The sequence below is a fragment of the Euphorbia lathyris genome, chromosome 1, assembly GCF_963576675.1.
Source record: "Euphorbia lathyris chromosome 1, ddEupLath1.1, whole genome shotgun sequence".
Classification (NCBI taxonomy): Eukaryota; Viridiplantae; Streptophyta; class Magnoliopsida; order Malpighiales; family Euphorbiaceae; genus Euphorbia; species Euphorbia lathyris.
Window position 1 is genome coordinate 134744445 of NC_088910.1, and position 13883 is coordinate 134758327.

General features: G+C 36.4%; 1 protein-coding gene across 1 annotated transcript; it reads right to left on the bottom strand.

The window, feature by feature from the left end:
• Positions 1–2156: 2156 nt before the first annotated feature.
• On the bottom strand, positions 2157–7931 carry LOC136215571 (uncharacterized). The gene is made up of 2 exons (XM_066002942.1): positions 7709–7931; positions 2157–2470 (listed from the first exon to the last, which is right to left on the bottom strand). Exons 1-2 carry the CDS (start codon positions 7929–7931, stop codon positions 2157–2159), a joined length of 537 nt encoding a protein of 178 aa, XP_065859014.1.
• Positions 7932–13883: the final 5952 nt, after the last annotated feature.

A 13883-nucleotide genomic window follows, 5' to 3' on the forward strand; every position in this document is an offset into this window, starting at 1 on the left:
CCATAATATTAAAATGGGTAAAGTTGAGTGGTCATGGGTGTAATTTACCCTATATATATATATATATATATATATATATATATATAGTCATCATTGGAAAGGTGGAGATGTGAGTAGGCCAGTTCGTGGGATGGGTCGTGTTCGGTTCGGATCTAACGAGTTTTTATCTAAAAATGCTCAGCCTAAGTTCAGCCACGTCCAATCTGCCGTTAATTTAAGCGGGTTCGGACTTGGATTCGGACGCAAAAATCAAATCCCAATCTCAGTCCACATAACCTAAATATATATGTATAATTTTTAATAATAAAAAATTAAATTTATACTTAAAAATAAATATTAATATATAAATATATAAATTTGTTAATTAATATTAACAGGCAGCCCGAGCCGGGCTAGGCCCGTACTATTTTTATAAATCCTAAACCCGCCCAAAAGAAAGACGAGCTTTAATGGGCTTGGACCAGATTGGTTCTAAAGATAAATTTTCATATCCAAACTCGATCGAGGGAACACGAGGCTAAGCGGGCTGGGCGGGTACTTAGACCCGTAAACTGGTCTAGCTATGAGTCAAGTCGAGGTTCTCGAAATTTATACTGTAAATCTGTTTTAGATCGATTAAAAGTTGAGGATAATGAATCTGTAAAGAGTTGTATTACTGCATGTTCCAATCTAATCATTTGTTGGAGCAGGAGGATATTTATTGGCACTAGAAAACCAATAAATTTTGGCCGAAACATGGTGATATAAATTCTAATTTTTTTCATACATGCAAACTTGGGATAAGTTGCAAAATTGCCTCTAATGTTTTTGGAGAAGATCACATTTATCCCTTATGTATGAAATGGCAAAATTTTTTAGGTCTATGATTTTACTATAAGTGCAATTTTGGGTCTCTTGGATAGAAAAGTTTAAACTGTATCCCGCTCTCTTGTCTTCCTTTCCTCTTATTCCACCTTATTTTCTGCTATCCTTTCGTCCTTTAATTTTTGAATCTATGTTGTTTCATTTGCAAAGCTCTTCGTCTCCCGTCCATTAGCTAAATCTGAAATCGATTTCAGAAAACCAGTGAGAAGAGAAGAAAAATTCATTATTGGTTTTAGCCTATTATTCACTAAAATCCTTTTTAGTTCCAGCTCCTTGAAGATTCATTCTTCAAAACATAGCAAACATAGAATTAGCCATACTGCTAGTTCATTCTTCAAAACATAGTAGCTGGGAAGAAATAAGACCTGGAATTGAAAATGATTTCATGGTAGAAATTGCAGGAGAGGATGCATAATTTCCATAAAGGAGGAGATAATGATCATGATTAAAGACAAGAACGAGAAGGAGAGCAGAAAATTTACAGAATCGTGATTATGGGGAAATAGAATGAGACCAGAAAATCCGTAGAATCAAAATCCAAACTAAGGGGAAGAAAAAGAAGGAAACCAGAAAATCTGGAGAATCGTGATTCTGGGAAAGAAGGTGGGAATGGAGCCATATGATTCTGAATATAAATTTAACGGTGTTTAAATTTCCATCCAATAGGCCCAAAATTGCACCTTTATTAAAACCATAGACTTAAAATTTTGCTATTTCATACGTATGGGGTAAATATGCACCTTATCCCTACAAACTTTCTCATCAACTATATTATTGTCAGAACTCTTATATCTCAACCTCCATCACTAATAAAAACCTCTATAATACGTATTATTTTCATGACTTCTTTGATAAAAAAAATGTAAATTTTAATATTTCCGACTCTTAATCATCCATTTCCGGGGTTCGGGTTGTCACACATTAATTATTTTTATAATTTCAATTATTATTGTTCGGGTTTATGATTTTGGAGAGAGAATTTTCAGTGTTTGATCAAAATTATGAGAATGGTAAAAAAAAAGTATTTAGCAACCGATCACAAGGTATTTATAAAGGATTGTTCCAAAAAAATCATAATCTTATTAATTTATTAAAATTGATCATTTTTTAAACCGGTTCAAATCGGGACCTGAAGAAATTATTATTTTAAGGAGATTATTAATTTATTTGTTTGTTCACTTCACTTCAATTGTGCAATACACTCTTCTTGGAAACCCTAGGGTTCTTCTGATTGTGTTTCTTCTGTCTTTCCATTGCATCATAATCTATCCTTTTCCTCCAATTACTCTTCCTCAATTTAATCGAACATATTTTCCATTCATCTCTTTAACTGCAGCTGCAAGATCAGATGGATTCGAAAAGCTAACAAATCCATATCCCTTTGTTTTTCCAGTCCGCTTATCTCTCACTACTCTGGCCATATTAAATGAAGGAAACCTTGAAAATGCTTTCGAAAGAACCTCATCATTCACTCCGTTTCCAAGATCACCACAAAATAGCCGATGATCGTTTTCCGGCACCTCTGCAAGTGTTGGATCCTCCCAACGCTGGCCTGCAGCTTTTCGAGGAACAGATTTCTTTTTTGTTTTTGTTTCTGGTTTATGCTTCATAAGAATGATGCAGAAAAGAGGAATGGAATAACTCTGATTCTCATTAATTGAAGAAGAAAACAAAGGAATGCTTAAATAGGCAGAGCCATTACAAGAAAACAAAATAGGAGATATAACAGAATAGCAAAATGACAGAGTTTGTTAAGGAATTTGTTGCTGAGCTGTGGCAAGGACAAACAGTAACTCTTGGTGGCAAGGCAAGGATGAAGGAGGGAATCTGGTGAGGTAGAAGATGAATGAAACGGTGCGGATTGGTGAGGTGGGGGAATAAGTGAAACGATGCGTATTGGTGAGTTTCAGAGGAGACCAAAACGGTACGTTTTGGGTAAGTGAAATTAGGTCAAAAACAGATTGGAAATTGGGGGGGTGACCGTTGTATCAGATTTTGACCGTTATTACTCCCCCTCAAACTTGACTTGGTACAGATTGAGCAAGCCAAGTTTGGAAAGGAGAAATCGAAGGTGAGGGGAATGTTGGGCTTTAGTGAAGAGATCGGCTAATTGCAGAGAGGAAGGAATTGGCATGAGACGGAGTAATCCCCATTTGACCCGTTCACGAACCACATGACAGTCAATGTCTATGTGTTTAGTTCGTTCATGGAACACAGGATTGTGGGCAATGTGAAGGGCCGAGATGTTGTCACAAAACAGCATTGCAGATGTCAAGGGGGTGCAGGTGATGTCTTTCAAGAGATTAGTGAGCCAATGAAGTTCACAAGATGTGGAGGCTAAGGCCCTGTATTCTGCTTCTGATGAAGAGCGAGAAACAGTGCTCTGTTTCTTTGATCGCCAGGAGATGATGGCATTTCCAAGAAAAACGATATATCCTGTGATGGAGCGTCGAGATTCAGGACAAGATGCCCAATCGGAATCGGAAAAGGCTTGAAGTTGAAAGTTGTTCTCAGCAGGAAAGAACAAGCCTAAGCCAATAGTGCCCTTTAAATAGCGAAGGATTCGATGAGCTCTGGCTAAGTCATCAGTGGTTGGCTGGTTTAGGTGTTGGGAAAGGGTATTGACAATGTAAGAGAGTTCAGGGCGAGTGTGGGTGATGTATAAGAGTTTTCCAATGAGTTGTCTGTAGGATGTGATATTGGACAAGGGAGAGGCATTTGGGGAAGGCTTGTGATTTGGCAAAGCAGGTGAGGAAGCTGGTTTGCAGGTAAGGAAGTCAAGGTCTTGAAGGAGCTCCAGTATATATTTCCTCTGGCACATGTGGAGGCCCTTGGAATTTCTGGAAAATTCAAAACCAAGAAAGTAATGTAGGGAGCCCAGATCTTTGATGCTGAACAATTTGTCCAGATGTTGTTTGGTAATTGTAATGGAGTGAGTGTCATTGCCAACCAAAATGACATCATCCACATAAACCAGGATGGCACTGAAGAGAGAAGATCTCTGTTTGGTGAACAAGGAGGGGTCAGCAGCAGATTGTTTATAGCCAATTGACTTGATTGCTTGAGTGAGCTTCAAATTCCACTGCCAGCCAGCCTGTTTTAACCCATAGAGGGATTTGTTCAGTTTGCAAACTTGATTTGGAGCAGTGGCTGTGATTCCAGGGGGAAGAGTCATGTAGACTTCCTCATCCAAATCACCATGCAGGTAAGCATTATTGATGTTAAGTTGTTGAATATCCCATTGTCTTGCAACTGCAACTGCTAACAGTGTTCTAATTGTTGTAAATTTTGCCACAGGAGCAAAAGTTGCAGTGTAGTCAATCCCCTCTTGCTGTGTGAATCCCCTTGCCACAAGCCTTGCCTTGAACCTGGCAATACTTCCATCTGTCTTGTACTTGATCCTGAAGATCCATCTGCAAGTGATTGGTCTTTTTCCATCAGGTAATGTGACAATATCCCATGTGTGGTTAGATTCAAGTGCCATTAGTTCTTCATTCATTGCCTGTTGCCACTCTACTTCTTGCTTTGCCTTGTGATAGGACTTAGGTTCTTGGTGACAAGTGATGTTTATGGAGAACACTTGTTTGGTTTTGTATAATTTGGAGTAGGATAGGTGTTTGGATAGGAGATGTGGTGTGTTTGACAAGGGTGGTGGTGTGAGGCCTTGTATGAGTGCTAAATGGTAGTCTTTGAGGTAGGTTGGGGTCTGTCTGGTCCTGTTTGATTTCCTGGTGCCAATGAGTTCAGGCTGGTTGTTGTCTAGAATGTGTTGCCCTCCTGTATCATCATTTGGTTTTGTGTCATCAACATCATTATTGGGAATGATAATAGGGTGCTCAGGTGGCTCATTTTCTTCCTCATCTTCATGCATTGGAAGGGCATCATGTATGATGTCAAGTTCTTCATCGCTGCAAAACTTGTTAGAGTTTGGAGACTCCTTCTCCTGAAATGGGAACACATTCTCATAGAATTTGACATTCCTGGAAAAGAAAATGACATTAGTAGTAAGATTCATTAGCTTGAATCCTTTAGTGCCAGTTCTATATCCCAGAAAAATGCATTTGATTGCTCTGTCAGTGAACTTGTCTTTGTTTCTGCTTAGAGTGGATGCATATGCAAGACAACCAAACACTCTTAGGTGATCCAGACTAGGTCTTTCACCATACATCTTCTCATAAGGTGTTGAATTTTCAATGGCAGAAGAAGGTAGCCTGTTCATAATGTGGACAGCATGGGTAACAGCATCAGGCCAATAGGATTTAGGTAGGGAGCTTTGTAACATGATGGCCCTTGTGATGTTCATAATTTCCTGGTGCTTTCTTTCAACTCTGCCATTTTGCTGAGGTGTTTCAGGGCATGATGTTTGATGCACTATGCCTTCTTTTACATAGAAATCCCTCATGAGAAACTCTGGCCCATTGTCAGACCTTATGACCTTCACCCTTCTGTCAAACTGTCTGTGCACATAAGTGCAAAATTGTTGTAACAATTGTCCTGCTTCACCCTTTGTTTGCATCAGTGAGATCCATGTGTATCTACTTTGGTCATCTAAAATGGTGAGGAAATAGTGTTTTTCATTATAGGACTCTCTTATAGGCCCCCAAATATCAACATGGATTAAATCAAAGGAATTTTTGGCATTACTTTCACTTAATGGAAAAGGAAGTTTCTTTTGTTTGGCTCTTTGACAAATATCACAAGGCTTTTCATTCATTGAATGTAAATCAGTACAAGATATCTTGAGTCTTTTAAGTCTCTCAAGTGAAGAGTGTCCTAATCTAGCATGCCAAGTGTTGGCTTTGATTGAAAAAGAAAAAGCATTACAACTTTTAGATAAGGGTAAAGGGTACTCCAGATAATATAGGCCTCCTATTTCCTTAGCCAAGCCAATCTTCTCCCAGTTTGTAGTTGCCTGTAGCATACACATGGACCCTGTTATCACTATGCAAACCTCATTTGATTGTATAAGTTTACTAGTTGATATGAGATTGTACTCAAAACTAGGGATGCACAAAACATTATGCAAAGTCAGTTGCGTGCCAAGCTTGACAGTTCCTGTATAAACGGCTTTCACAGCATTTCCATTTGGCAAATTTATACTGCAATCATCTATCTTATCATAAGCACTATAAAACTTGGGGTCACAGATAATGTGATCAGTGGCTCCTGAATCAATTATCCAGTAAGGTTTATCAAGCTTCATATTAGTGAGGTTTAGAGTGATACCATTGCTTTCATGTTTGGTGAGGGTGTTTACAGTACTGTTGGAGCTGGTTGCCTTGTTGCTGGGATCATGTGGTAGTAATGCCACCAATTTCTGATATTGCTCCCTTGACAGTGTGAATCTTTCATTTGAATTAAAAGTCCCTTCTTCCTCACCTGAGTTTGTGTCTTCCCTGTCTTGCTTATGATTGACAACATTGTTTGCCCTGGATTGATTGTTTCTGTTGCTATTTCCACCTCTTCCATTCTTGTTGCCATAGCTAGGTGGATAGCCATGCTTTTTGAAGCAAATGTCCTCAGTATGACCTGTATTTCCACAATATGTGCAGGTTGCCTGGTTTCTGTTCCATCCCTTCTTGCCTGAGCCTCTCTGGTTGTTGTTTCTGTTGCTTCCATTTCCACTTGGCCTGGATTGATTGTTAGTAACAGATCCAGCAAATATCATTCCTTCCTGGTTGATCTCAGATTTGTTTGCATCAAGGCCAAACTGCCTCTCATGCTGAATAGACAGTGCAAAAGCCTGGTTGAGAGATGGAAATGGACTCATTAGCAGAACATGAGAGCATACACTGCTGTATTTCTCATTCAACCCTTGTAAAAAGGTCATCACTTGATCAGAATCTTGTTGGCTCCTTACAAGCTTCAAGGCATCACAGCTACAAGCAGGATTGCAACTGCATCTTGGTACTGGCCTCAGATTCAACAACTCATCATACAAAATCTTCAGATTTGTGTAGTAGTCTGTCACATTGCTTATTCCCTGCTTAAAACTGTGTATCTCTCTCCTCAGCTCCAGGATCCTTAGAGAATCAGTCTGAGAGAACCTTTCCCTTAGATCTGCCCATATATCATAGGCTTTGTCAAACCACATGATGCTTTTGGCAATGGATGGAGATACAGCATGATGAATCCATGACATTACCATGTTGTTACACCTTTCCCATTGATTGTTCATTGGATCTCCGGCTGCCGGCGCCTGAATCGTGCCATCAACAAAGGCATACTTGTTCTTTGATAAAAAAGCAACCTTTACAATCCTGGACCATTGATGATAGTTTGAACCTGTGAGAGGTTGTGTGACTAGTGACAGAGCAGGAGTTTCATTTGCAGACAAATGATAAGGACTGGTGACAGTGATGACATTATTATTTGCCATTAAAGCTGATATTTTTCAGAGTTTTAGAGCAGAATTGGCTCTGATACCATCATAAGAATGATGCAGAAAAGAGGAATGGAATAACCCTGATTCTCATTAATTGAAGAAGAAAACAAAGGAATGCTTAAATAGGCAGAGCCATTACAAGAAAACAAAATAGGAGATATAACAGAATAGCAAAATGACAGAGTTTGTTGAGGAATTTGTTGCTGAGCTGTGGCAAGGACAAACGGTAACTCTTGGTGGCTAAGGCAAGGATGAAGGAGGGAATCTGGTGAGGTAGAAGATGAATGAAACGGTGCGGATTGGTGAGGTGGGGGAATAAGTGAAACGGTGCGTATTGGTGAGTTTCAGAGGAGACCAAAACGGTACGTTTTGGGTAAGTGAAATTAGGTCAAAACAGATTGGAAATTGGGGGGGGGGGGGTGACCGTTGTATCAGATTTTGACCGTTATTAATGCTCATGAATCTTACTGCTAGCAATGGCTGCTTTTACGCCTTCAAGTGCTTCTAGAGTAATTGTTTGAGCATCTCTCTGAAATAATTGGTGTGCCTGCTGAAATTGCGAAGATGTATAAACGGGTTGCTGGAGATGAAAGGGCTTCGGGAAATATGAATTGTTTGGCGTTGCCGTTGCTGGAGATATGAAGTATGTGAATTGCAAAGATGAAGACGGCGGGATCGACATCGATTCTGGCTTGAAAGAATTTATTGGGTTTAAAAAACTAATTTTGAAAAGGTTTATTTTTGCCCTTTTTGGCAAAAAAGCTTTTTGGAATAAAATTAGAGATTTGAATCAATTTAGATGTTTTGACTAGTCAAATATTTAATAATGGTGTTTGGTGAATAGATGTTTGAAAAAGTTTATTGGGTCCAAACATCTAATTTTGAAAGAACTCATTTTGACCTTTTTTGGTAAAATGGTTTTTGGGATAAAATTACTATCATTTAATTCCAAATAAAGATTTTACTATATCCTTATATGTCATTTCATCTAAATTTTACTAAACAAGTTTATATAATCTATATATAATATAAAACAGTAACGATGGAGCTGAGGTATCACTTCCTCCTTTTTTACTGATAAAAAATATAATATAAAATATAATATATTAACTTTAGTTATATTATTATATTTATTTATAAAAAGATTATTTTATCCGTACTATATCTAAGAGTTCTACATAATTTAAATTAATCCTTAAAATCTCTCTAATTCTCTGCATATCTATATTTAAAAGTTCTACATAATTTAAATTAGTCCCTAAAATCTCTCTAATTCTCTGCATATCTATATATAATATAAAACAGTAACGATGGAGCTGAGGTGTCACTTCCTCCTTTTTTACTGATAAAAAATCTATATATAATATAAAACAGTAACGATGGAGCTGAGGTGTCACTTCCTCCTTTTTTACTGATAAAAAATATAATATAAAATATAAAATATAATATATTAACTTTAGTTATATTATTATATTTATTTGTAAAAAGATTATTTTATCTGTACTATATCTAAGAGATCTACATAATTTAAATTAATCCCTAAAATCTCTCTAATTCTCTGCATATCTATATCTAAAAGTTATAAATAATTTAAATTAATCCCTAAAATATCTCTAATTCCCTGCATATCTATATCTAAAAGTTCTACATAATTAAAATTACTCTCTAAAATCTCTCTAATTCTCTGCATATCTATATATAATATAAAACAGTAACGATGGAGCTGAGGTGTCACTTCCTCCTTTTTTACTGATAAAAAATATAATATAAAATATAATATATTAACTTTAGTTATATTATTATATTTATTTATAAAAAGATTGTTTTATCTGTACTATATCTAAGAGATCTACATAATTTAAATTAATCCCTAAAATCTCTCTAATTCTTTGCATATCTATATCTAAATTTAAATTAATCCCTTTTTTTATGGTTATTGATTATTTAAATTAATCCCTAAAATATCTCTAATTCCCTACATATCTATATCTAAAAGTTCTACATAATTTAAATTAATCCCTAAAATCCCTCTAATTCTCTGCATATCTATATTCTATATAAAACAGTAACGATGGAGCTGAGGTGTCACTTCCTCCTTTTTTACTGATAAAAAATATAATATATTAACTTTAGTTATATTATTATATTTATTTATAAAAAGATTATTTTATCCGTATTATATCTAAGAGTTCTACAGAATTTAAATTAATCCCTAAAATCTCTCTAATTCTCTGCATATCTATATATAATATAAAACAGTAACGATGGAGCTGAGGTGTCACTCCCTCATTTTTTACTGATAAAAAATATAATATAAAATATAATATATTAACTTTAGTTATATTATTATATTTATTTATAAAAAGATTATTTTATCTGTACTATATCTAAGAGTTCTACAGAATTTAAATTAATCCCTAAAATCTCTCTAATTCTCTGCATATCTATATCTAAAAGTTCTACATAATTTAAATTAATCCCTAAAATCTCTCTAATTTTCTGTATATCTATATCTAAAAGTTCTGTATAATTTAAATTAATCCCTAAAATCCCTCTAATTCTCTGCATCTCTATATTCTATATATAATATAAAACAGTAACGATGGAGCTGAGGTGTCACTTCCTCCTTTTTTACTAATAAAAAATATAATATATTAACTTTAGTTATATTATTATATTTATTTATAAAAATATTATTTTATCCGTACTATATCTAAGAGTTCTACAGAATTTAAATTAATCTCTAAAATCTCTCTAATTCTCTGCATATCTATATCTAAAAGTTCTACATAATTTAAATTAGTCCCTAAAATCTCTCTATTTCTTTGCATATCTATATATAATATAAAACAGTAACGATGGAGCTGAGGTGTCACTTCCTCCTTTTTTATATCATTAATTGTAATTATTAATTATATTTTTGTTAATATTTATATATTAAGATAAATCCGTGCATCGCACGGGTCAAAAACTAGTTAGGTAATTAAATCAGCTAATAAAATCAGCTAACCAAAAAGATAACAACTATTTAATATTTACGTGAAGAAAAGTGAATAAGCTTTGTTTGCTTTCTTGCCTAATCAGAGGTCAAACTATTAATAGTATTATAATTTGGAAGTCCATGATGTATTTTTTTTTAATACCTAAAGTTTTTTTTCTTTACATTACATCATAAAAATTTGACCAAGGTTTAATATGAATTACTCATTATCCTGTAAACTTTTCTTAAAAGTCAATATTATTCTTCTCTCTTTATATTTCATTTTCTTTAGTAATCAATAAAGTCAAAAGAAGATAATAGGATTGATTGAGGCTTTCTGGAAGCTGTGAATTTCGTATGGGTTTCAATTCTAAATGGATTAACTGGATTCCGCTTTGTATTACGACAGTCTCTTACTTTATGGTCCTGAATGGAAATTATGTAGGGCCTATCTCTTCTTGAAGAGGTCTTAAACAAGACGATTTCCACTCTATTTGTTTATCCTATGCGTAAAAGCGTTCTCTAATCAAAAGTGGATGGCACTCTGCATGGTTGTTGTATTTGTCGCAGTGCCTCTAGTGTGTCCCATCTTTTTTTCCTGATAAATTTTTTTTTTCTAGGCTACGATTGAGGAAAAGTCACACAAAAACAGTTTAGATATGTAGTAGGTTGAGTAAATGGGTTAAATATGTAAATGGGCCTCCCATTTGACCTAGTTTTGTAATTTACCCCTAATAAAAACTTGTATAATACAAAATATCAATTAAATTCCATCTATAAAGATAAACAAAATATAACAATAATCAGTAAAACATTAAAATTAATATTTTAAATGATTTTACCATTATAATCAGTCACTTTAAACCACTTTCATTTAGTTTTTTTTTGGTAGGATAGGAAAGGAAAAACAAAACACCACAAAAACAAAGACTTAGCCCGGGATCAGTCTAGAAAAACCGACCCCAACCATATCATCCTTCAGAAGAGAAGAAAGGAAGTTAGGAGGATAAGAGAAGGTAGAAACTCCCAGACTCCTCATGTGGCCTTCTTCTGCAAGACGGTCCGCCACCTTATTTTGCTCCCTGAAGATGTGACAGAAATTGATGGTCTTGAAGGACAAACAAAACCTTCTTATCCCTTTGATTAAGTTCTTGCTACTTAGACAAGTAGTATTCATATCAGAGATCGTTCTGATAGCTTCCATATTGTCAGATTCAACGATCAAATTTTTCAAACCTAGATTAATAGCTAATCTGAGACCAGAATAAATCCCCCAGAGCTCCGTCGAAAAGGAAGAACCCATACACCCAGCCGCCTCCTGCATTTCTTAACACCCCTCCAGCAGAAATTTTACCATCTCTTAGGCAAGAGCCGTCAGTATTCAATTTCACCAATCCTTCACTAGGCCTACTCCAGCCAAAGAGATGGACCTCCCTCCTCTGAATAGACCCAGCTACAGTGTCCTCTTTGAAGCTATCCACAATAGTCCAAATCTTTCTAGAGAAAAAATTAAACAGATTGGGAATGACAACAGTTCCTCCTCCAAAAATCTCTTCATTTCTCCATTTCCATATCTGGTGACAAACTACTGCAAAAATGGTAACACCATGTTCAAGATCAGCCAGCAGCTTCCCACTAATACCATCCACAAACCAGTCGAGATCCGAATGGGATAAGAAAGCAGGCAACAACTGGTTTGGGATAACTTTTCTCCACACCTCTTTGCTCTTAGCACAGTCTCTAAGAGCATGGCAAATGGTTTCTTCAAACCCACTGCATCTACTACAATCTCCTGAATCCACCAAATGCCTCCTCCTCCTATCCGTATTAGTAAGCAGCCTATTCTTAACCCCCAGCCACAAGAAGCTCCTAATACGGTAAGGAACTTTCAGGTCCCAAATAATTTTCCACAGCTCTGGGTTCGGAGTCTCCAAGCTTTGATTAAAGGCCTCAAATGCGGATTTGCAGGAGTAAACCCCATTGTTAGTCAAAGACCAACAGTGCCCATCTTTATCCTCCTCCTCACTACTCACTTTGATCCCTCTAATTTTCATGAGTGATTCCAGATTGAGAAAAGACTCAAACCTCGACCAAATCCAATCACCCTGAGAATCAACCACATTCGCAATCCTCCAATTACGAATATTAATAGGTGGAATGGAATCACAAACCTCTAATAAAGGTTTCTCACCAACCCAAATATCATTCCAAAGCTAATAGACTTTCCATTGCCCACATCCCATCCGATCCTAGAGCAGAATTCAGTGAAGACAGCACTGAGACCTTTCCAAAGAAAGGAACAGTTACTAACTCTCTCCTTAGGACACCCAAAGATCCTATCTTTTCTATACTTTCCGCATAACAGCTGAACCCAAAGAGCAGAAGGAAGCTGCCACATCCTCTACAAAAGTTTCATCAATAACACCTTATTGTTCTCTCTGGCTTTCCTAATCCCCAGACCCCCTTTATCTTTAGGTTGACAGACTTCATCCCAAGGAACTAGGTGAATTTTTTTTCCCTCCTCAGACTCCCCCCATAAGAAACGGCGGTTAATCTTATCAAGGTTATTAAGCACAGGTTCAGGCAGCCGACAAGCTTGCATAATGTGATTAGGGACCGCACAATTAACTGACTGAATAAGCGAAAGGCGGCCAGCAAGCGAAAGAGTCTTGGCTTTCCAAGTGGCACATTTACTATTAGTTTTGTCCAATGTTTCTTTAAAGGAAGCTTTAGAGACTCGATCACTATGGAGGGGAATCCCCAGATACTTCCCTAGAGAATTAGTCAAAGGAATGCCCGATATATCACTTAGCCTTTTGCAAACTCCCTGGCTCATATTTTTTGAACATAACATTCGGGATTTTTGGATATTCAGCTTTTGGCCAGAAGCAGAACAAAAGCAGATGAGGATATCCATAATCACACCCATTTGCTCCTCATTGCCTTCAACAAATATTATAACATCATCCGCGAAGAACAAGTGGGTAATCTTGGGACAGAATTTATTGATCGACACCGGATGAAACACCCCATTACTGACAGCTTCTTGGATAAGGTGGGTCAGCCTCTCCATAGCAATTACAAATAAAAATGGGCTCATAGGATCCCCTTGGCGGATACCTCGGGAGGGAGAAAATTCCTCAGACATATCTCCATTAATCATAACTTGAAAAGCAGGAGAAGAAATGCAGACCTCAATTAACCTCCTCCAGCTATCGGGAATCCCAGCTCTCTTCAGCCTGTCAATAAGAAAACTCCAGTTCAGACGATCATAAGCTTTTTCCAGGTCCAATTTCATATCCACAATACCCTTTTTACCTTTCTTGATTTTCATAGAATGAACCCTCTCCTGGGCAATAACCACATTATCCATCATCTGTCTCCCAGGAACGAAATTGCCTTGATTTTGGCTAATAATATCAGGAGAACACTCCGGAGTCTATTAGCCACAATATTTGTAATAGTTTTATACAACACATTACAACGGCTAATAGGCCTCATCTGAAGAAAAGAAAAAGGCTTCTCAACCTTAGGGATCAAGACCAGAAGAGTTTTGTTTACCAACCTAATATCCTCATAACCACTAAACACTCTTTCAATAAAACTGTAAATACCTTCTTTAACAGTTTCCCAGTATTTATGATAAAAACCAGC

What these genes read in the sequence shown, in the direction of transcription:
- LOC136215571 (XM_066002942.1), bottom strand. Translation starts at nt 7,931, where the DNA reads ATGTCGATCCCGCCGTCTTCATCTTTGCAATTCACATACTTCATATCT. An exon ending in CATTGCTAGCAGTAAGATTC is followed by an intron (nt 2,471 to 7,708) that starts ATGAGCATTAAT and finishes TCATTCTTATGA; the next exon opens with AGCATAAACCAGAAACAAAA.